The sequence below is a fragment of the Rhinopithecus bieti genome, unplaced genomic scaffold, assembly GCF_001698545.2.
Source record: "Rhinopithecus bieti isolate Rb0 unplaced genomic scaffold, ASM169854v2 scaffold_15296, whole genome shotgun sequence".
Taxonomy (NCBI): domain Eukaryota; kingdom Metazoa; phylum Chordata; class Mammalia; order Primates; family Cercopithecidae; genus Rhinopithecus; species Rhinopithecus bieti.
Genome location: NW_016809075.1, coordinates 1138192 through 1163301, shown reverse-complemented (window position 1 = coordinate 1163301; position 25110 = coordinate 1138192). Strand labels below are relative to the sequence as shown.

At 41.8% G+C, this 25110-nt stretch overlaps 1 protein-coding gene and 1 pseudogene across 1 annotated transcript in view; both read right to left on the bottom strand.

Annotated features, from left to right (window-relative positions):
- Window positions 1-16212, bottom strand: part of MCM6 (minichromosome maintenance complex component 6) — a 37286-nt gene extending 21074 nt beyond the window's left edge. Inside the window, exons 1-8 of the mRNA XM_017888487.1 lie at window positions 15983-16212; window positions 12106-12252; window positions 9758-9868; window positions 8117-8366; window positions 6053-6218; window positions 5619-5764; window positions 4507-4657; window positions 2090-2231 (exon numbers count right to left, since the gene is read on the bottom strand). Coding sequence (XP_017743976.1) covers window positions 2090-2231; window positions 4507-4657; window positions 5619-5764; window positions 6053-6218; window positions 8117-8366; window positions 9758-9868; window positions 12106-12252; window positions 15983-16089 — 1220 coding nt within the window. The 5' untranslated portion in view covers window positions 16090-16212. The remainder of the gene's footprint in view (window positions 1-2089; window positions 2232-4506; window positions 4658-5618; window positions 5765-6052; window positions 6219-8116; window positions 8367-9757; window positions 9869-12105; window positions 12253-15982) is intronic.
- The window catches only part of LOC108539585 (glycoprotein endo-alpha-1,2-mannosidase-like protein pseudogene), a 24416-nt pseudogene continuing 15419 nt past the window's right edge, over window positions 16114-25110 (bottom strand).

Sequence of the window (25110 nt, the reverse complement as noted above, 5' to 3'; positions counted from 1 at the left end):
TATAGACGTGAGCTACCACGCCTATCCTAAAACATCAATTTTATTTATTTATTTTAAAATTTTATTTATTTTTAAATTCTATTTATTTATTTATTTAGACGGAGTCTTGCTCTGTCACCTAGGCTGGAGTGCGGTGGTGCAATCTTGGTTTACTTCAAGCTCCGCCTCCCGGGTTCATGTCATTCTCCTGCCTCAGCCTCCCAAGTAGCTGGGGCTACAGGTGCCCGCCACCACACCTGGTTAATTTTTTTGTATTTTTAGTAGAGATGGGGTTTCACTGTGTTAGCCAGGATGGTCTCGATCTCCTGACCTCGTGATCCACCACGCCTGGCTAAAACATCAATTTTAAAAGTCTTCAATAGTAATAAACAGCAACAATCAACTATCAGAAGGTCTTGCAATTAAAAATAAAACAAAACTAGATATGGGGCTTATTCCAGAAATGCAAGATTGGTTTAACATCTGAAAATCAATCGATATGCTAAATTAATAAAACAACTACATGACCACCAAAACAGATGTAGAAAAAGTATTTGACAAAATCCAACACCTTTCATTATAAAAACCAAACAAACCAGGAATAGAGAAGATTTTCCTAAGTCTAATAAAGGGTTTTTTCTTTAACCTGACAAAGGGCATCTATGAAAACCCACAGATAACATCAAACTTAAAGGTGAAAGGCTGAATGTTTTGCCCCTAAGATCAGGAACAAGACACGGATGTCTGCTCTTGCCACTTCTATTCAACATTATACTGATGGCTCTAATCAAGGGCAATTAGGCAAGAAAAAAAGGCAGCCAGATTGGATACTCCAACTATCATTATACACAGATTTTATACATAAAAAATGCTATGGAATTCACTAGGACTGTCACATACCACATGATACTGTTACCAGAGGCAACACTGTAGTACATCTTTTTTTTGGGGGGCAGGGAGAGAGAAAATGACAAGAAAAAAAAAATCCTTTGTTAACACAGGACTACTATCTTAAAATCTAAAACTCAGTTCGTGATATGTTCAAAAGAAATATTTACTCGTAAAACTCCAAACCAACTAAAAACGTTCAATAGTCTAAAACGGTACTATGTTACAAATTTCCAAAACAAATAAAGAAAACGCAGCTTGATGTAGCACGAAGTACACACGTTTTGCAGGCAATGGCAACTGTATCTGAATTTTAATATTCATGGCTCAGTGTTACCTTTCACCTACAAGAGAGTGGGCAAATTTCTTGTAGGCTTGGAGAGGTTGTGACTCCCTGAAAAAAAGGGAATAATACACATGCCTGTCTGGGTGCTGCTAGAGTAAGACATAATACATACACAGCACTGAGAACATGGCAGGTGCTCAGAAACTGGCTGCTTTTATTTTGGGCCCTAAGTTTCTTAAAAGTTTGAAAGTAACCAAGTATTTATTACAGCTTCTAAAATAGTCAAAATAGTGTTCACACTGACAAAGTTAACATAAAATATCTCATAGCATTCCCTTTGGAAAGTACATCCTATTTTAAAACCTAACAAATGTTTGTATTCTTAGTCTCAACAATCCTGTATCTAGCAATATACCCAGAGGAAACAAACAAAAAATATATATAACATTATGATGTTCACCGCATCTGTATCAACAATTATTATAATAAACTATCCTGTTAAATTTAACAGGGCTAAGGAAATGATTTTGTTAGTTATAGTATACCAACAGAAGAAGACATCTGTGAAAATGAGAAACTCATGAGATTTTTCCATGTGAAAAGAAACATGGAAAAAATGTTTAGGGAAAATTAAAATTACAAGTATGTATAATATGATTTATAATAATGAAAATACATAATTCACATATTCGAACACTTTTGTACAAAGATATTATACAAAGACTAAAGAGTTCAATGTGAGATTGGTATTACAGGCAATTTTTCCCTATTCTAAAAAATTGTAAAATGTTGCCATATCTTTATGAGAATTATATATTTAACATAGTCATAATTTACACTCCTAGTAAGGCCATGGTGACTGTATTCTTGGTAGCACAGCCAGCCTGGGAACTATGTACACTTTTTCCTGCTATACTATATCAGGCAAATGCTTACTTGAGAAATTGGCTCTTAGCTGTACTTGGGTCACCAACAATGCAAACATTTATGTCCCCTCGAAGAGAGGTCCCTTCTCCTGTTGTCTTTGGAACGCCACCAAAGAGCATCAGCAGGACACCCCGTTTTACTTCATCATTGCCTGAAATGAAAAGCTATAGATGAAAAACTAATTTTTCAACATGAAGCTAAACACTTTCAGAGGAAACAGTAAAGGCATGTTTACCAACCAAAAGGTAGAGTCAGCTAAAGCAAAGCATAAAACTGGAGTAATAATACCTGGCTTCTGATCTTGGTTCTTGCTCTGTGGACTTAGTCACCTAAACCACTGTTCCAATGTTTTCTCCTACACCACAGATGTCACTGTGCCAGTGCTCACTATCCTAAAAGCCAGAGCCTTTACTTGTCCATGAGTCCTACCTCCTACACAAAACCTTACCCAATGCCTTAGCCCTCAATGATCTCTCCTGATAAATGAACTATGCCCACTACAGCCTACCACATTTGCTAGTCCTTTTTAATGCCAGTTCTTATAGTTCTGTCAAGAATTTGAGGAAATGGTTCATAACACTTTTCTATCACCTGCAGTGACCAGTACTGAATAAATATATGTTAACTGAATTCATGTGGATTAAATAAGATGCTGAATGCAATTTACAGCTGCTTAGTTTATAAACCCGGTAAGAAGGAAAAACAATTTTCTTAAAGAAGAACACTGTGATATTAAACATTTTTCTGTGGAATTATCTACTCTGTGAACTCCATCAACAAAGTGCTATGCAAATTTACACAAGGCATTCCTTAAAGGAGAAAATTAGGCTGCGTGTGGTGGCTTATGCCTGTAATTCGAGCACTTTGGAAGGCCAAGGCGGGAGGATTGCTTGAGCCCAGAGGTTTGAGACCAGCCTAGGCAACATGGTGAAATCCCATCTCTAAAAAAAAATGTTTTTTAAATTAGCTGGGCATGGTGGCAGGCACCTGTAGTCCCAGCTGATTTGGGGGCTATGGTGGAGAATTGTTTAAGCCCAGGAGGTTGAGGCTGCAGTAGGCTGTGTTCACTGTCACTGCACTCCAGCCTGGGCGACAGTGAGACCCTACAAAACAAAACAAAACAAAAGAGGTAGAAAACAAAAAACCCATTCCGCAAACAAAACTTCTTTGACTTATATTTAGATAGAAAAAAAGGGCCGGATGCAGTGGCTCATGCCTGTAATCCCAGCACTTTGGGAGGCCAAGGTGGATGGATCATTTGAGGTCAGGAGGGAGTTCGAGACCAGCCTGGCCAACATGGCGAAACCCCACCTCTACTAAAAATACAAAAATTAGCCGGGCGTTGTGGGGCATGCCTGCAATCCTAGCTACTTGTGAGGCTGAGGCAGGAGAATCGCTTGAACCCGGGAGGCAGAGGTTGCAGTGAGCCGAGATCACGCCACTATACTCCAGCCTGGGTGACAGAGCGAGACTCTGTCTCAAAAAAAAAAAAAAACAAATAATTAAAATTTTAAAAAGATTAAAAAAGGGTTAATGAGTTCTTACCACAATCCCAATCGAGTATAGAAGGATGGAAGAGTTCAAAGATAAAGCACCAGGCCCAAAATGTTAGTTATAGCTTTCAAAACACAGCTAGCAACCAAGAGTCATGAAAATGTGAAACTGCCAAAGGTATAGACAGAACAAGTAACCAATCATAAACACTCCATCTTGGTAAATAAAAAGACAAACAAGAGCCAAGTGTGGTGACCTACACCTGTAATCCCAGCTACCGGGGAGGCTGGAGGTAGGAAGACTGCTTTAGCCCAGGAGGGAGTGCTTCAGCCTAGAAAACATAGCAAAACTCTGTCTCTCTAACACACACACACACACATGCGTGTGTGCATACACACAACAACAATAACAAGGCCAGGAGACTACAACCACAAAAAGGCCAGGAGACTAGTCTAGCATATTGAAACTTAAAGTGCATTTCTGTCATAAGGCCAGGAAATAAGATGATGAAATAACTTTTTTTCCTTAAAAAAAAAAAAAAAGTGATAAAAATACATAATAAAACCTATCATTTTAACCATTTTTCAATCTATAGTTCAGTGGCACTAAGTAGATTATGTTCTATAACTGTCACCACTATCCCTTTCCAGAACTTTGTCATCATCCCAAATAGCAACTTTATCCATGAAATAACTCATTTCTCCCATTCCCCAAGTCACTGATAATCTCTATCCTACCTTGTCTCTATGAATTTGCACATTACAGGTACCTCAAATAAGTGAAATCATGTACCCGTCCTTTTGTAAATGACCTCTTTTAGACCCACTAAAAACTTTCATGGTCTGATTTATGTGCTTTAAGAAATAACTTGCGGCTGTTTATAATCATTATTTTGATTTCAAGTTTATGGTATAAATGGATGGAATTCTTACCATGTATAGTAGGGAACAGGCTGGTACAAAGATTGTGGTACAGATTTTTATCTTGACTCATCTCAAACACTTTCTCCCATTCTTTCACAGTCATTTGGTTCTTAATGCTCTCAGCTGTCTGTTCCTCATCTCTGAGCTCTTTCCCCCCAAACTAAGGGTAGAAAACAAAGGAAGAATTATTAGTATAGAAGCAGTCAAAAGAGCATAAAGGAGAAGAAACTTCATTGCGTGGGAAGTCAACCTCACAATTTATTGACTGTAAAGGTTTTTAAAAAAAACAAAAAAACAAAAAAACAACTCCCCAAACTAGTAAGCCCTCAGTTAACAAAGACACTTAAGGGTGTGTCATTTGTCCAGTGAGTTAAATAGAAAAAAAGCTACGTGAATGCTCAAGAGATAAGCCATAGCAGAATGTTAATCACTGATATAAAGACGCAAATAAAGTAAGAGATTATGTTCACTCCCTTTTTCCAATACTGAACTATTTTCCAAACTCCCATTTATGACACAGAATCAAGTTAACTGAACAATACTGCCAGGGGTTCATCATTCTCAGAAATTTACTTCCCAGATTACTAAATCTTTTTATTTATATTTCCTCCAAAAGCGTAACAGAGGAACTGTGAAACTTAAAATACAGCATGGATAATTTGTACCACTGTTCTTAAAAGCATTGAGCTCTTATGTAAGACATCAAATAAGACTTTTTTCAAGATCAGAAAGACATATGTCCAAAGATTTGGTTTTAAAACTAATCAAATCTTAACCCCATCCCCTGCTCTTAACATTGATGAGATAACCCAGATGTTTCAGAATCCTATCACTTTGTGGCAGCCTCAGGGTAGGTGTTTCTTAAGCTGTCACTCTACTAAGACTCACTGTTGGCCTGGCTGGCCAACAGAGCAAGACCTCATCTCTAAAAAAAATTTTTTAATTAGCTGGGTGCGGTGATTCATACCTATAATCCCAGCTACTCAGGAGGTTGAGATGGTAGGATCACTTGAGCCCAGGAAGTGGAGGCTACAGTGAGCCATGACTTTGCCACTGCACTCCAGCATGGGTGACAGAGACAGACTGTTTCAAAAACAAACAAAAACCCCAAAACGACTCACCCTTGGGTTGGTTGGTGCAACACAGCAGGCAAGAAAGACCAGCCTGTAAGAAAGGTCCCTAACACCAAGGGCCCGGAGTCCTCGAATGCCTTCTGTCTCATAGCCATCAACACCACTGACACGGGAATTAGTTTCTGCACGTGCTCCTGAAACAGAACGACAGGCTGTTTCACAACTTAAATACTAAAGGTGCTGAATAGCTTTAAAATTGCTCAAATAAATGAAAGCTATAAATCCAAAGACTTCACTTAAGCCTTGAATACTTTCAGAATAGCACCATTTGTGGCAAAACCAGTTTCTTTTTATTCTCATCACAGTTTCTTGCTCAGCTTCTGATTGGTAGCCAAAAAGAAGACAATGAAGATGTGGGAAGTTAGATATTCTGCAGTTTAGGTAACTGAGAATTTGTTAAATTTGAGCCACAGATTACTGACCTGGTGTGCTAAGCTTGGAGACGTCAGGCACAACAATCAGTGTCCCTGTAAAGTCACACTTGTCACCAGCTTGAGCTGATTCCACAGCTTCAGCCCTCAAAATAACTTCTAAACTGCGGGGGATACTCCCTCGAGGAAGCTCAGCTTGGGTCTCTTGAATACGAACCTGTAATAAAGACAAACAGCCAAGAATGAGAAGCGATCCCTTTCAGATGCCATACAATCTAAATTAAATACCACAAATACTGACATATTCTAAACTATCTGACCCATTAGCAGACTTTTCACATGCATCAACATTCATCCTAAAAATTATCTACCCTAAACCTCCTTTTAGTCAAATAGTTCAATTTGGCAAAAGATTACATCTATTTAAAAACTTCATGCTGATTCAAGCAGCAGAGGAAGAAAAAAAATTTCACTTTTACTCTCATTTAAAAAGCTTTTTTTTCCTCTTTGTTCAAAATGACTCTAAATATGTTATATGTTCCATCTTCTCCTAAGCTTTAAGATAATTTTACGGAAAATTTCAAATACACCTTTTATACCCTCCACTTCAACACAACTGCTAACATTATTTACAGATACATGTTTTTTCTTTTTTACTATATATTTGAACAAAGTTGTAAACATCAAGAAACTTCACACCTAAATATTTTAGCATTCATCTCTAAGAATAAAGACAATCCTCTGTTATAATACCATTAACACAACCAAGAAAATAATATTTAATTTCATAAAATTACACATCTTCTATTATCTAGTCTGTCTTCAAATGTCTTGATTGTCAAGTGTCCTTTATATAGTTGTGTTCTCCCCCGAAACTAAGACCCAATCTGACGCATACTTTATAAGATAAGGCATCTCCTACCCAAAGCTGTTGGCAGAATATGGGCATCTTAAAAGCTACCAGGTTAATGTAAGAAAGCTAAATAAGAATGATTATCAGAACAATATAAAAATATTAAATTCATCTGATAATAATTATTCCATACTTGAGCTGTTTCACCTTTTTTCCTTTTCGTATGTCTATAAAAATTAAGACCTGCTGAAGTTTGAGAGTCCCCTTCATTCTTACTACTGCCATCCATCACCTCTTGCCCAGGTAACTGAAATTGCCTATTAACTCTCTGTTAAACCCATCACGGACTTATTCAGTTTCCTTTAAAAAAAAAAAAAAACACACACACACACACACAGGTCGGGCACGGTGGCTCACGCCTGTAATCCCAGCACTTTGGGAGGCCGAGGCGGGCAAGTCAGGAGATCGAGACCATACTGGGTTAACATGGTGAAACACCGTCTCTACAAAAAATATAAAAAAATCAGCCGGGTGTGGTGGCGGGCGTCTGTAGTCCCAACTACTCGGGAGGCTGAGGCAGGAGAATGGCCTGAACCTGGGAGGCAGAGCTCGCAGTGAGTGGAGATCACGCCACTGCACGCCAGCCTGGGTGACAGAATGCGACTTTGTCTCAAAAAATAAAAACACAAAAAACAAAACAAACAAACGAACAAACAAAAACACACACACACATAAACTACCTTCCCAGTATATTCCCACTGCTTATTAAGATAGGCTCAAACTTCTCAGCCTAAGATTTAGGGATCCAAGTACCTCCAGGTCTCACATCACATCATCTCTCAGATGATCTCCAACTTGGCTCCTTACTTCAATCATGATAATCCTCACTGCTTCCAAGCTAGCCTGTCCTATTCATGCTTTCCTTTCTATGCACCAAATGGAAATCTTACACTAATAAATTGCTATTTCTTCAAAGTTTTCTTAACTCCAGTTTATAATAACCACTACCACCTAGTTACCATTTATTCTTTGACAAATACATCTTGTCAGTCTTAAGGAACTTCCAAGTTATTAAAAGTTAAAACAGATGTATATACTAACAATTACAATTTACATGAACAGTTTTGGACTTAAATTTGTAGTCATTTTGATGATGCTTAACTTATATAAAAATTGAATTGAACATAATCTAAATAGAAGTTATTGCAAGGGTCTAGAAGTGAATTATTATACAGACTCTGATCTACACAGATGTTTAATACCTTTTGAAAATCAACAAATCTTGATTTATTTGTATCCAGTAAGAATCTCCTCCTGTTGGCACAAACTGGATTTCGGCAGATGTTTGGTTGTGTGTATTTGAACTGCTGTTCTACATCCCTGATCACTGTCTGACAGTCCAAGCACAGAAAAGTTCCGCTCACAAGCTCTGGGTGAACTGGGTGAGTCCGCACCACCTGCCCACTGATGCGAGTGAGCAAACCAATTCTGGATGAGGTGAGCTCTCGAATCCTGTTTAAAGACAAATGTCCCATTAGTAAACATTCATCTCCTAACTAAGAATCTTTCCATTTTAGTGAGAGGGCATTCAAAGATAATTTATGTTTAAAAAAAAAATTCAAGAGACAAGGTATTCTTTGGACTCTCCTGTAAGAATAATTTAGTCAATGTGCCCATTCCTAAATTATATGATGTATATGCATCCAGAACAATATATATAAATGAATATAAACTAAAGGATGCCAAAAAAATGAAAACCAAAATTATAAAACAGAACGGGCCGGGCATGGTGGCTCACACCTGTAATCCCAGCACTTTGGTAGATTGAGGCGGGCTCATGAGGTCAAGAGATCGAGACCATCCTGGCCAACATGGTGAAACCTCATCTCTACTAAAAATACAAAAACTAGCTGGGCACGGTGGCGAGCACCTGTAATCCCAGCTACTTGGAGGGCCTGAGGCAGGAGAACTGCTTGAACCCAGGAGGTGGAAGTTGTAGTGAGCCAAGATCGCGCCACTGCACTCAGGCCCAGGTGACAGAGCAAGACTCCGTCTCGGGGGAAAAGAAAAAAAAAAAAAAAAAAAAAAAACACCAGAATGATCCTGTTTTGTTTTATACGCAAATACTTTTTTGCTTACTTGAAATTTCTTTAAAAAAGCATGTTACATAATAATCCTATCATGAGAAAAAATTTTGTACTCAAAGTTCAGAAACACTTCCTTTACAAACCCATTTTATGTGAAATAACGGTAATTTTATAAAGTAATTTCAGTAGTTTAACTGTCCAAAATATCACTTCAATTTTATCCATTAAATTTATTCTTAAAATAACTGCCAAAGGGGTGTTTGAAAATTATGTATTCAAACTGACAAAAATTTCCAGAGATTCAGGAATTTCTAGAATTTCGTATTTTCTCCCTTGATCAATTTTCTCCCAAATTTCCCTAAAAGGCGCCCTAAAATGTGGTAATCCTAAGACTTTGCTTCACTTCATTTATATCCAAGCCCATCTCCATAGGAAAATACATCACTCCAAAACTAAACTTTCTGGATAACTGGGTATAACTCCTATAAAAGTCAACCTTCTACAAAATCTGAATGCAAACCACTATTTTTTCCTCCTGGTATTTTATAGCATCAATGTTGTAAGTACTCGTTTTATAATTATTGTGATTACCAATTTTTACAGCAACAAACCTACTTTTTGCATGATTTAGGTAGAAAACCTAAGCCAAAAGACTTCACAGATAAGGAAACTGAGGCTCAGGGAGGTAAAAGTGATTTGTATAATGTTAAATAGTGAGCTAATAACAGATCAAGGCAACCTCTCAAGTTTTCTGTCAACTAAGTGGTACCTGTACCATTTGGTGAATTCATTTTTTTCCAGAGAAGGGTTTCTTACTTGTGTCTGGTAGGCAGGTCTTGGAATGCAACATAAAAATCCTTGGCAAGAGGGATCTCTTTACGGTCTTTGACGAATGTTTTCAAGGCCCGACACAAGTAAGGGTAAACTCTGAAAAACAAAAAAGTCAACTGATTAGAGGTTTACCAAGTCCTCCTTCTCTTTACATATCTACCAACAGTCGAGATTAAGGAATTTCATCGGTTTCACAACTAAGCCTTAGAACTTAACTGTGCATGACACTTCTATTATCTATTCTGGGTTTAGGACCCTCTTTCAATTCTCTCCTATCCCACCGAAACACTAAATATAAAATGTCACACCATACCTGATTATCTTTAAATAATCATATAGCACCCACACTGTTAGCCATTCCTCTGTCCAACATGACTAGCTGAACAATCATCTTGTCAATATGCTCAAAACTGTGAATTTTCTGTGGGCTGTTATGACTTAGTAAATCAGGTGTCAAGTCAGTCTATTTATTTGGTTTCATTCTGAGACAGGGTCTCACTCTGTCACCCAGACTGAAGTGCAGTGGCACCATCACAGCTCACTGCAGCCTTAAGTCTCCCTAGGCTCAGGTGGTCCTCTCATCTCGGCCTGCTGAGTAGCTGGCACTAAGGCATGCACCACCATGCCCAGCTAACTTTTGTGGGTTTTCTTCGTAGAAATGGGATTTCACCATGTTGTCCAGGCTGGTCTCAAACTCCTGGGCTCAAGTGATCTGTCCACCTCAGCCTCCCAAAGTGTTTGGTAAGAAATGTATGAGGACAGGAGAAGTATTTGTGTACTAATGTGAGAACAAATTGGCAAAAACGCTCCATTTGACTGGTGAGAGTGAAGTATGCAGGTCCTTTTTATATGAGTTTCTAATAGCTACTACAGCTTACTTTGTTTAAAAAGTGGGGTCTGAAAGTCCTCTAAAAAAGGTGCTACTCTCAGGAAAGAGAACTGCTGCCTGGCTTGTGAATGAGGCATGGCACAGCTGCTTCTACCACCAGGCTTGATTTTCTACCTCTCCCTCATTTGTCAGTGCTATAACTTCTGCTGCATGCTTTCACAATAAACCCTGTTGCTTACTTACCCCTCCAATTAATCTTGATCGTCAGCTATGACTAGAAACACAGACAAATCCTCCATCTCCCAATCTACCAAGAAATGAACAAGATTGTACCTCCTTATCCCTGAGTTTTCATTTATCTTTCACAACTGCCCACAATTTATTTTAACCTGATTCTATTTCTGATTGTCACATTCATTTAATCCTAATACGAAGTCTTGTGTGCAAAGATGTTTTTTGCTGTGTATAACAATTCAAAATACAATAAAAGCCTTATATTAAATATAATGTCTAACCAAAGTAGTTCTACCAAAAAATCACAATTGGAGCTATTAGTATGATTTTAAGAAATTTGAGTAGTTTCATACACAGTACACACAGAAAGACATCAAAATGTGACAGAAGATCCTCACGAAACTCTGCACTTCTAGACTTAGAAGGCTCCTGGAACTCTTGTAGCAGACCTGCTAATGACGGTGGTAGATTACAAGTGTAAAAGCAATTTAATTATCCTTACTTTTCTCTATTTTCTAAATTTTCTACAATATATACCTACTACTTTTATAAGCAGAAACAAAATTAAACTTTAAGGGAACAAGAAGTACAACAACATCAATGCTGTAAAGATATCCCCAGTACAAGAACAGGACCCACACAAACACCTATTCCTGTGGGGAAAAAGGATCAGTGAAATGACACAAAAGTAAGTAAGCACAGTTTTCCTCTTGGGAAAACTATACAGAAAGCAAAGATTTTCAACATTTGTATTTGAAAAAAAAGTTCAGCTCTGGCCGGGCGTGGTGGCTCATGCCTGTAATCCCAGCACTTCGGGAGGCCGAGGCGGGTGGATCACCTGAGGTCAGGAGTTTGCGACCAGCCTGACCAACATGGTGACACCCCATTTCTACTAAAAAATGTAAAAAATTAGCCGGGCGTGATGGCGGGCGCCTATAATCCCAGCTACTAGGGAGGCTGAGGCAGAAGAATTGCTAGAACCTGGGAAGCAGAGGTTGCGGTCAGCAAGATCGAGCCACTGCACTACAGCCTGGGCGTGACAGAACAAGACTCCGTCTCAAAAAAAAAAAAGTTTGGCTCTACAAAGGCCTACATGAAGTTTAGAGCAGTACTAAAATGACCACTGGCAGTATCAAAGCACCTCTTCTCAGAGGGAAATAACTGTGAAAGCTGCCCTTCTGCTATACAAGTGAACACTTACAGTCCAGGAAGAGCTGGCTTCCCAGATTTCAACCCCTATTCAAAGTAAAGAAGATTAGTATGTCCATACCTATAGAACTCCTCTTGAATGGTGGTAGAAAGTTGCTGGTTAAATTGTTCCAGGTCCACAAAACTCACAACCAATGTGTTTCTCTCAGGACGAATCAGTTCCTCTGCTAATTGCAAGTATTTAACTTCTCCATCGCTGCTCTGAAACCTGCAGGTACATGCAAGTCAACTAGATTAAGGACACAGGCAGTACAAAGAACCTGAATAATTGATAATTCAGAATACTGGTTAAAGTCCAACAACTAGGCTCAGATGGGCCCATGTTTGGCAGTTCTATAACTTGGGGCAAGTTACTTTTCCCTTCTGATATGGTTTGGCTGTGTTCCCACTCAAATCTCATCTTGAATTCCCACATGTTGTGGGAGGGACCTGGTGGGAGGTAATTGAATCATGGGGACAAGTCTTTCCCCTGCTGTTCTCTGATAGTATAATGAGATCTGATGGTTTTAAAAAGAGGAGTTCCTCTGCACAAGCTCTCTTTGCCTGATGCCATCCACTTAAGACATCAGTGACTTGCTCCTCCTTGCCTTCCACCATGACTGTGAGGCTTAACTGCTAACAACAACAACAACAAAAAACAACAAAACAACTACTAACTCTTATTATTGTCATGTATAATTAAGATTGGAAAATGTTAAATCAAGAAATTCACCGGCCGAGCGCGGTGGCTCAAGCCTGTAATCCCAGCACTTTGGGAGGCCGAGAAGGGCGGATCACGAGGTCAGGAGATCGAGACCATCCTGGCTAACACGGTGAAACCTCGTCTCTACTAAAAAATACAAAAAACTAGCCGGGCGAGGTGGCAGGCGCCTGTAGTCCCAGCTACTCGGGAGGCTGAGGCAGGAGAATGGTGTAAACCCGGGGGGCGGAGCTTGCAGTGAGCTGAGATCCGGCCACTGCACTCCAGCCTGGGTGACAGAGCAAGACTCCATCTCAAAAAAAAAAAAAAAAAAGAAATTCAGTCGATAACCCAATGATTCCATTTCTGTAGGGAATTTGCAAGCTGACAGATTAGTCAGGGATTTAAGAAGCAGAATAGAAATAAGAATACACAGAAATGAGGTGTTTCACTGTCCAAGACTTCAGGAAAATTGAAACATGCACACTAAATAAAGCTGTTGGTATTTTTGCTTCTAAAGCCCAAGCAGGATATCATACAAATTTACTTTCTGTTCTTTTAAATATGCAGATTTGCTTTAAGAAAAAATCAATTTCTCCTCCAAATACAGCATGTTCTGACTACTTAAAATATCTGTTAAACAACTATGTGCAAAGCCCTATGACAGAGGCATCTGAAGCTGAAAATGGCAGTGTTGTTCCTGCCCTAGGGTTAACTAACCCTTTGTCTGTGTCTAGGGAGTTAGATATGTAAACAATGAAGACAGACACGAAATATGTTCCTGTTAATGAGAACAAGAAATGTGCTAGGGTAATAGAAACTAATTCTGTCTAACAGAACATCTACAAGAGTCAAACATATAAAAGGTGGTACTGGAATTCAGCTTCTGAAAGAGTTAAAAATTTCAAATAAAAATAGGTGGTGGAGTGACTGACTACAGATGTTTGCAAGTATATGATTAAGTCAGAGAAGGTAGGGGAAAAGTGTGGATGATGACTGGGATGATTTTGGAAGACAAACAGGAAAGAGGAGTGGTGAAGAATTTGAACTTTATTCCACAAGCAATGGTGAATTAAAGTTTATTTTGTGACAGGGAGTTGGCACTTCTTTAAACAAAGTACAGAGATTATTTGTCTCATCATTATCATCTAGCTGCAAAGTCAAGGCACTTAGATTATTTGTTGCAATGAAACATTTATTGAAGAACCTTTGTAATGTGATGTGGTGGGTAGGTGGGGTTGAGGATGGAATCTGAATTCCACACTAAGTGGCTGAGAGGTAAAGGTGTTACACTGCTGGAGATAATGCAAAACAAATAATGAAAAACAAACGGCACCCTGGGAGCCTAAGGAAGAAAGGATTAGTGCCTCTCAAAAAGGTATACAAGGTATCACAAAGGTGTGAGTTTTTAGCTGGGCTTTCAAGGAGGAACTATCAGGCAAACAATAACATTGCCATAGGTAGCATAATGGAAATTAAATTACGGTTTTAAGTATATCAAAATTTCATAAGATGGCAACATTATTCACAATAGCCAAAAGGTGGAATGAACCTGCGTCCACTGAATGGATAAGCAAAATGCAGTACATATGCAGATTGAGCAGCCCTCATCTGAAAATCTAAAATATGAAATGGTTCAAAATCTGAAACTTTTTGAGTGCTGACACGATTTTCACTGGAGCATTTCAAATTAGGGATGCAACTAGTTAAGTATAATGTAAATACTCCAAATCTGAAAAAAAAAAATCCAAGATCCCAAACTCTTCTGGTCCCAAGCATTTCAGAAAAGGGATACTCAATCTGTACAGACAATGTTATTTAGCCTTAAAAAGCAAAGAAATTCTGACATATGGTACCTCGCAGAGAAACCTTGTAGATATTATGCTACACAAGCCAAACACAAAAGGACAAATACTATTATGATTCCACTTATATGAGGTACCTAGAGTGGTCAAACTCATAATGAAAGGAAGCAGAGTGGTGGGTGACGGTGGTTGAGGGAGAGGGTAACGGAGGAGAGTTTGTGTTTAATGGGCACAGAGTGTCAGTTTGGAAGATGAAAGAAGTTTGGAGCCCGGTGCGGTGGCTCACGCCTGTAATCCCAGCACTTTGGGAGGCCCAGTCGGGTGGATCACCTGAGGTCGGGAGTTCAAGAGCAGCCTGATCAACAAGGAGAAACCCTATCTCTACTAAAATACAAAATGAGCAGGGCGTGGTGGCGCAGGCCTGTAATCCCAGCTACTCCTGAGGCTGAGGCAGGAGAATCGCTTGAATCCGGGAGGCGGAGGATGCGGTGAGCTGAGATGGTGACACTGCACTCCAGCCTGGGCAACAAGGTCTAATAATTCCGTCTTAAAAAAAAAAAAAAAAAGAGTTTGGAGATGGAGGGTGGTGACTGCTGCATAACGAGGTGAACGCACTTAATGTCACTGGACTGTACATTTAAAATGGCTAAATTGTCAACTTTGTTATGTATATTTTACTACAATAAAAAGAACTTCATAAGCTTTTTTCACAAGCCATTCCAAAGTGTTGACCCTTCATCCTGGAGGCCGTGGTGTATCTACTCTAGGAAAAATAACCGGTGGGTAGGTAAGGCAAGCCAGGGAGGAGGCGGGGTTATGAAGCCAGGAGCCCAGAGGCACAGAAAAAAAGAGGAGTAGTAGAGAAAGGAAAGGAAGGCCAGAGGGAAAGGGGAGCAAGGGACCCAGAAGGGAAATGGTTACTCTACAGGGCACGGCTCCGCACCCCAGCAGCTTTTAAACCACAGTTCACGCAGAAACTTTCATCAGCACAGGAGGCGAGGGTGGCCCGGGCCCTGCCCACCCCCAGCACCAGGCTACCGGCTGTGTGGCCCAGCAGGGCTCCGCCGGGATTCAATGGCACTTCGGCCTCCCACTCGACCCGGCCGCACCCAGTGGCCCAGTTACTATACTCAGCGAGCCTAGGTTTCCGCGCCGGTCACCGGGGACTGTGCAAATACCAGGCTCGCGGGGTGGTGAGCATCAAGTGACAGAAGCAAAGCACTGGGCACGAGCGTCTTAGAGCTCGAAATGGGTTTTAGTCCAGAAAAACCCGGCCTGTTCTAGGCTCCTCGCGGCCGCCGGGCTCGGAGCCTAAAGTTTGGGGGCGGGCGGGGCAACACTTCCCGGACGCGCGACCCCCAGGTTCCGGAACACCCGCCGGCCACACCGCACCTCCTGGCCCAGACACCGCGGGCTCCGGAGGCGGGCGAGGCCCCGGGCGCTCGTCAACTTACTCCTCCAAGAAGTCCAGGAACAGTTTCTGACACTTCTCGGCCACCTCGTCGCGGACCTCCAGGTGCTGGCTGCCGGCGCCCGGCTCCGCTGCCGCCGCGAGGTCCATATTTGCCCAACGCCGAGGATTCGCCTACGCCACGCTCCACCGCCACAAGTCGCTTCTTTCCAGACGCTGCAGCTTTGCGCGCGCCGCCGCCTCTTCCGCCCCGCCCCCTCTTCCGACCGGCACGGCCGGAACCAATCGTGACACAGGAGCCGGAGGTTTCGCGCCAAACCTGACCAATGAACGGCGCTTCTCCAAGAGCCCCCGCCCACGGAAAGGGATTTCGCGCCAAATGCAAAGCCCCTCTGGAGAAAGCCCATCTGCCTTTGCGTCTGCGCAGTGTAGCCGTGGCCGCGGGTCTTTTTGACTACTGGAACAAGTTCGAATCTGAGTGTTTTGTCCGAGTGGTTTTTCAAATGTTCTTTAAATCATTCCACTGATATTAATTGAACGATCGGAGTAAGACTCTATGGAAGAGGAAAAAGGGGAAGATTCACATCTCCCGCTTCTACTGTCTAGTTGGAGGAAATAATGGAAACCACAGTATAAAACCCTGTAAAAGAGTCAAAGAGATGTCCAAACCTTGCCTGGGTAAGGTGGCACAATTATTGTGGTGGTGCTGACCGAGGAAAATCAGCGAGATATTTGACAGTGGCTGGGCGCAGTGGCTCATGCCTGTAATCCCAGCACTTTGGGAGACCGAGGCGGGTGGATCACCTGAGGTCAGGAGTTCGAGACCAGCCTGGCCAACTTGAAGAAACCCCGTCTCTCCTGAAAATACAAAAATTAGCCGGGCGTGGTGGTGCACGCCTGTAATCCCAGCTACTCGGGTGGCCGACGCAGGAGAATCGCTTGAACCCGGGAGGAAGAGGTTGCAGTGGGCTGAGATGGTGCCACTGCACTCCAGCCTGGGCAACAGAGTGTGACTCCGTCTCAAAAAAAAAAAAAGGAAACAGAGAAAGAAATATTTGACACTGTGGTTAATCTTTTTTTTTTTTTTTCCGATGAAGTTTCACCCAGTCGCTCAGGTTCGAGAGCAGCCTCCTGAATAGCTGGGATTGCAGGCGCCCGCTACCGTACCCAGCTAATTTTTGTATTTTTAGTAGAGACAGAGTTTTCGCCATGTTGACCAGCTGCTCTCGAACTCCTGACCCCAGGTGATCCACCTGCCTCGACCTCCCAAAGCGCTGGGATTACGGCCGTGAGCCACAGAGCCCGGCCTTAATACCCTTCTTAAAATGCACTATTGGCTTGAGTTCTCCTTATGTTCTTTCCCCCATCTTTCCCTGACTGTTTCACTTGGTTTTTCCGCCGTCTCTTTGGCCATTCCTGGTTAGCATCCTTTGTAGGCGCCTCTTCTTCAGTAAGTCTTTTAAATGTTCTGGTTCCAGAGCTTTCATTTCCCATGAAGTCGCTCTCTTGGGCGACCCTTTACACTCCCTTGGCGTTAATTAACGTCTGGGTACTGATGATATCTATATGTGTGTTTCACCAACCAGTACTTTTTTTGGCCTCCAAGACCTTAAGAGAAACGGGGACCACTTCCATTTTTCGAGGCTTCTTGCATATTAAAAATATTTTTTCTTCCTTTTCTTTTTTTGAGACGAGGTCTTGCTATGTTGTGCAGGCTGACCTTGAACACCTGGTCTCCAGCAATCGGCCTGCATTCGCCTCCCGAGTAGCTGGGATTTCCTGCCACCAACTTATTGAAAAAAATTTTTTTCTTTTTTTTTTCTTTCTTTTTTCTTTTCTTTTCTTTTCTTTCTTTCTTTTCTTTTCTTTTTTTTTTTGGAGACGAACGGAGTCTCTCTCTGTCATTAGGCGGGAGTGCAGTGGCACATCTCGGATCACTGCAACCTCTGCCTCCCGGGTTCAAGCAATTCTCCTGCCTCAGCCTTCTGAGTAGCTGGGACTACAGGCACACACCGCTACGCCCGGCTAATTTTTTTTGTTTTTGTTTTTGTATTTTAGTAGAGATGGGGTTTCACCATGTTGCCCAGGCTGGTCTCAAACTCCTGAGCTCAGGTAATTCGCCCACCTCGGCCTCCCAAAGTGCTAGGATTACAGGCATGAGCCTCCGCGCCCAGCCTGAAAAGATTTAAAAATGCCAAACAGAGTGGACAGAAACTCAAGTAATTATTTTAACATACGTACAAATACACTATTCACAAGATATTTACAAGTTTAACAAAAATGCTCAATGCTGGTGTGTTGCAGTGTATCTGTAATCGTATGTATTACCTCATTTGAAAATGAACACTCAGCTGGGCGCGGTGGCTCACGCCTGTAATCCCAGCACTTTGAGAGGCCAAGGTGGGCGGATCACAAGGTCAGGAAATCGAGACCATCCTGGCTAACACAGTGAAACCCCGTCTATACTAAAAATACAAAAAAAATTAGCTGGGCGTGGTGGCGGGCGCCTGTAGTCCCAGCTACTCAGGAGGCTGAGACAGGAGAATGGCGTGAACCCAGGAGGCGGAGCTTGTAGTGAGCCGAGATCACGCCACTGCACTCCAGCCTGGGCGACAGAGCGAGACTCTGTCTCAAAAAAAAAAAAAAAAAAAGAAAATGAACACTCAGCCGAGCATGGTGGCTCATTCCTGTAATCCCAGCACTTTGGGACGCCAAGGTGGGTGGATCACTTGAGGTCAGGAGTTCCAGATCAGCCTGGCCAATATGGTGAAACCCCATCTCTACTAAAAATACAGAAATTAGCCGGGCGTGGCGGCGGGCGCCTGTAGTCCCAGCTACTTGGGAGGCTGAGGCAGAGAATTGCTTGAACGCAGGAGGTAGAGGTTGCAGTGAGCCGAGATCGCACCACTGCACTCCAACCTTGGTGACAGAGCGAGACTCCGTCTCAAAAGAAAAGAAAAGAAAAGAAAATGAACACTTGAGGCCCTGTATCCTACAGCCCTTTACAAGCTCCAGTCTGCCTGCCTACTGGACATCACCACTTGCACATATTTTAGGAACCTTGAACTCAACAGTGCTTCCTGGATATTCACAACCCTAGTGCACTTGAGCTAACCCGATTCTGCTCCATCCTCTCAAAAGGCCTCACTCTTTTCTTTCTCATTTTTCTTCTTCTCTCTTCTCTTCCTCTTTTATCCTCAGGATAGATTTCTCAGAACTAAAGTCCCATGTACAGAAGGAAAAAAAGAAAAATGACAGTGCAGAGCTCTGGGCTGATTTTCAGCTATGCTCATTGAGAAACTCAAGGCTGGCCGGGCGCGGTGGCTCAAGCCTGTAATCCCAGCACTTTGGGAGGCCGAGACGGGCGGATCACGAGGTCAGGAGATCGAGACCATCCTGGCTAATACGGTGAAACCCCGTCTCTACTAAAATACAAAAAAAAAAAAAAAAAAACTAGCCGGGCGAGGTGGCGGGCGCCTGTAGTCCCAGCTACTCGGGAGGCTGAGTGAGACAGGAGAATGGCGTGAACCCGGGAGGCGGAGCTTGCAGTGAGCTGAGAGCCAGCCACTGCACTCCAGCCTGGGCGGCAGAGCAAGACTCCGTCTCAAAAAAAAAAAAAAAAAGAGAAACTCAAGGCTTTCTCTTCTCAGCTCTCCATATCTCACAGGTGTTCCCTTCCTCCTTCACACATGTATCTCTGAACCAGAATAGGAGATGAGGTCTGTAAGTGAGGTTTGTGGGGATACCTTCCACAACAGGAGGAGGGTATGAGTTATGAAATATCTCTGTCACACCCCAGAAAGCTGTATATTGTGTGTGTGCTGGTGCCCAGGCCTGACTGCTATCCTTAGAAAGGCCTGTTCACAAGATTGGCCTTTGGCTGGCATTGGGAACTTGACTGGTAAATAATTCTCTACACCGATATAACACTGTCCCTTGATAAGGATGGCTCATTGTATCTAAACTGTACAATGTGATTGATACTGAATACCTGGGAGATTAAATTTTTTTTTTTTTTAAGACAGGGTCTTGCTGTGTCACCCAGGTGGGAGTGCAGTGACACAGTCACGGCTCATTGCAACCTCGACTTCCTGAGATCAAGTGATCCTCCTGCCTCAGCCTTCTGAGTAGCTGGGACTACAGGTGCATGCCACCACACCTGGCTAATTCTTGTATTTTTTGTAGAGATGGGGTTTTGCCATGTTGTCCAGGCTGGCCTCGAACTCCTGGGCTCAAGCGATCCTCTTGCCTTGGCCTCCCAAAGTGCTGGGGTCACAGGTGTGAGGCACCACACCGGGGCCTCCATAATTTTCTTTTCTTTTCTTTTCTTTTTTTTTTTTTTTGAGACAGGGTCTTGCTGTGTCACCCAGGCCGGAGTGCAGTGACACAATCATGGCTCACTGCAGCCATGACCTCCTGGGCTCAAGTGATCCTCCCACCTCAGCCTCCCACGATGTGCACTCCCATGCCTAGATAATTTTTATATTTTTTGTAGAGACAAGATTTCATCATGTCACCCAGGTCAGTCTTGAACCCCTGGGTTCGGGCAATCCCCCCAAAGTACTGGGATTACAGGTGTGAGCCACCGTGCCCAGCCATCCATGATTCTTTTTAAAAAATTAGTTTAGAATAGCTTTAGATTTACCAAAAGTTGCAAAAGCTAGTACAGAATTTTCAAATACACCTTGCCTATTTTCCCTTACTGTTTAATATCTTTTTTTTTTTTTTTTTTGAGACGGAGTCTCGCTCTGTCACCCAGGCTGGAGTGCAGTGGCCAGATCTCAGCTCACTGCAAGCTCCGCCTCCCGGGTTCACGCCATTCTCCTGCCTCAGCCTCCCGAGTAGCTGGGACTACAGGCGCCGCCACCTCGCCCGGCTAGTTTTTTTTTTGTATTTTAGTAGAGACGGGGTTTCACCGCGTTAGCCAGGATGGTCTCGATCTCCTGACCTCGTGATCCGCCCGTCTCGGCCTCCCAAAGTGCTGGGATTACAGGCTTGAGCCACCGCGCCCGGCCACTGTTTAATATCTTACACTCTTATAATACATTTATTGCAACTCAGGAACCTACTTTGGTATGTTAGTATTAACTAATATTGCACACTTTATTCAGATTTCACCAGTTTTTCCCTAATGTTCTTTTTCTCTTCCCAGATCTCATTCTGATGCCACATTACACATAGTGGTCATGTCTCCTTAGACTCTTCTCGTTTGTAATAGTGTCTCAGACTTTCCATAGTTTTAATGCCAATGTCTCTCAATTGGGATTTGTCTAATGTTTTTCTCACGATTAGACAGTGATGATGGGTTTGGGAAGGACCATTGCACAGGTAAAGTACACTTCTTACCATTACTTTATGATTTTGAAGCAAATCCTAGACATTGTAAGACATTGTATCATTTCATTTGTAGATATTTCAGAATGATTTTCTAAAACATAAGGGTTCTTTTTCCTGAGACATGTTTTTAGCTGGGAAGGAAACATCCTTCAAACAGCTGTCGCAGTGCAGGTTAGTGATGCTCATTATTTTAAATATAACTGTAATATTTTCCAGAATCATTGATACTTCAACTTACACTAAATAAAACCAGCAGATTAAAAAGTTACATGATTTATTGTGGGTGGTGTGCAATATTCAGTAAGATATTTCTCATTATGAAATCTTTTCTTTCAATGCAGTCAACCCTTATCTTATAAAATATTTGGTTTATGTCACTTCTTTTATTTATTTATTTATGAGACAGCATCTCAGTCTGTCACCCAGGCTGGAGTGCAGTGGCACAATCACAGCTCACTGCAGCCTTGACCTCCTGGGCTCAGGTGATCCTCCTACCTCAGCCTCACAAGTAGCTGGGACTACAGGTGCGCACCACCATACTCAGCTCATTTTTGTATTTTTTGTAGAGATGGGGTTTCACCATGTTGCCCAGACTGGTCTTGAACTCCTGGGCTCAAGCAATACTCTTGCCTCCCAAAGTGCTGGGATTATAGGCATGAGCCATTGTGCCCAGCCTGTTCTACTTCTTATTAACAACAACAACAGCAAATACATGCTAGCTGCTAACCAGTTTTCAGCAGTATGACTTTCTTCCTAATTACTTGAATAGGCAAAGTCTGATCTTGATTTCTAACAAAATAAGTTTGACTATGATGTCTAACAAAATAAGTGCAAAAGTGGCAATTTTTAGTTATTTTTATGTAATTCTTAGTTTTTTCCAAAAGCTGAACACCAGAATTCCATACACACACAGACACACACACACACTCACACACACACACACACAGCATGAGAGTTAACTTTATGTGCCAACTTGGGTGGGTCACGGGCTGCCCAGATTAAATATTATTTCTGCTTGTGTCTTTGAGGGGTTTCTGGAGGAGATTAGCATTTAAATAGACAGATTCTGTATAATAGATTGGCCTGCCCAGTGTGGGTGGGAACCATCCAGTTGGTTGAGGGCCTGAATAGAACAAAAGACAGAGGAAGGAGGAGTTTGCCCTCTTTTCCCTGCCTTACTGCCTGAACTGGGACATCTCGTCTCATCTTCTACCTTCAGATGAGATTTACACCATTGGCTCCCCTGGTTTTCAGCCCTTCAGATTGGGACTGGACCACCCACCAGCTTTCCTGGGTTTCCAGCTTGCAGATGCCAGCTCATAGGATTTCACAATCTCCGTAATTGCGTGAGCCAATTCCTCATAATAAATCTCTCTCTCTGTGTCTCCTACTAATTCTGCTCTCTGGAGAACCTGACTAATACACTCACTTTTAACTTTCATATACTCAATTCATAATAACCTACCATTTTAAATGTATCTTACATTATATTATAAATTAAGAAATATGAAGCTGCATACAAATTTACTCTTGTTTTATAGCTACTATAAAATGCTTTTATGTTCCCCTTAAGATCCTCTCAGGTTCACTTGTCTCTCGTTCCAGCTCCATATGGGCTCTGAGTCGCTTGGTGATGACTCTCGCCCTCTGTGGCTCTCAGGCTTCTCTGTCGTCCCCACTGAGGAACTGGCTCATGCCTCTCAGAAGCACCTTCAAGAAGAAAGGGAGTTAAGGCCCTGGAGAATCTTTGACATTGGTCAAAGACAAGAGTCAGTAATTAAATTTCTTCTCTTTAACCAATCCTCTGCAGATGGATATTTAGGTTAGGTTAGGTTACTTGCTCTCTGCTCCTCCATTAGAAATAACAGTACAATCAGCATCTTTGCATGTGTGTATTTCTGGAGGTTAAATTTCTGGAAGAGCTAGTCCTGGGTAAAAGGGTATGAACATTTTATGTTTTCTTAAACTGTCCAATTGCTTTTCAATAAGGTCGTATTAATTTATCCTATTATCAATGCACATGGCATTTTCATTTTAAGTAAAATAAGAACCCTAAGGCAAATGGATTTAGTTCTGATCTTAGAATTACAGGCTTCAGTCTGTCAGTGGGAAAAGATTATTTTGGGATTAGAAGCTTCCTGGTGTCTCTAAAATCTCACCCATCCCCACACTGCTCCATTCATTCATGTATTAGATCATTTTGCATCAGGTACTGTGATAGGTACTAGTGATACTGTAGTGAACAAAACAGACGCAAGTCCCTGGTTCTCATGAAGCTTACATTCTAGGGGGCAAGGTGCAGTGGAGCACACTGCAGAGTTTGATACAATTCATTCCTTCTTGATTTTGGGCCTCAACAAGAAAATCACTTCTGTCATTATAATATAGAGCCCAAGAATCACCCAGTATTTCACAGAGATATAAAACCCATCTGCATGGCTTGAGATTGAAAAAGAAAATTGCACATCCCACTCTTCCAGACATAAAATAGATCTGTACTCCTCATGTGCACCTGTAGCAGGCTGCACAGGCAGCATGAGTTAACCATCACCTTCATTAGCCCCAGGAGATATCCTAGAACTAGCAGACCGTTAAGTCTCATGTATGGTCCATGAAAAAAAAAAAAAGGCAGACCATTGGGTTGACAGGGAGCTCAGAAAAAGATGCACTTACAAGCAATTCAGGTGGAACCAAATGAAATATTTTTTCTGATCTGAGTGCAAGTTATGCTGAAGTAATTCAGACAAAACATCAAACAAACAAACAAAAAACCCAAAAAGAGCCCATGGTGCTCTCAGCAATTGCAGAGAGGATTGTATGAATGGTGGCAGCTTTGTGGAAAGTGTTTAGTTGCACATTATGTGGCAGGCATCAAGGATGGCTAGTTTGATTCCTAGTGTGACTTCAACTAAAATGTCCAAGGGCACAGCATGTGGGGGTTTTGTTGTTATGTTCCTAATTAACAAGAATGAAGGGCTGATGTGTTCTGTGATATGATACGTCTCAGTGTGTGCATTCTGTGCTTCAGTCTTCTGCTGTCCTGCAGTCCATCCTTCTGTTGGGGTATCCTGCAGTGGGCATCCATGTTTGTGGATAGGGCTTCTGGAAACTTACAGTCTAATGGTGGAGGCAGGATATGAACACAACTACAATTTGCAGAGTGATATGCAACTGTACCAAAATACATAAAGTATAAAGTGACATCAAAATGCAAGGTTACAGTAGAAATAAAGGATTCTAATTAGGATATTTACTGTAAAAAGAGAATCTATTGGGAGGCCAAAAAAATCACTGATTTCTTATTTTATAGCAAATTATAATTTTAAAAATTGCAAATAATATACATTAATTGAAGGAAAGCAGAAATACAGAAAAGCAAAAGGAACAAAAACCACCCCAAATTGTACACAGAAATATTATTTACCATTTTGATGAGTTTCATCTTTCTACATGAAACGCATTATTGTATAAGCTCCTTTTAAAAGAAATTCAGGCTAGGCGCGGTGGCTTATGCCTGTAATTTCAGCACTTTGGGAGGCCAAGCCAGGCAGATCACTTGAGGTCAGGAGTTCGAGACTAGCATGGCCAACGTGGTGAAACCCCGTCTCTACTAAAAATACAAAAATTAGCTGGGTGTGGTGGTGCATGCCTGTAATCTCAGCTACTTGGGAGGCTGAGGCAGGAGAATCCCTTGAACCTGAGAGGTGGAGGTGAGTGAGCTGAGATGGCACCACTGCACTCCAGCCTGGGCGACAGAGTGAGACCCCGTCTCAAATAAATAAATTAAATAAATAAATAAATAAATAAATAAATAAATAAAAAAGGCCGGGCGTC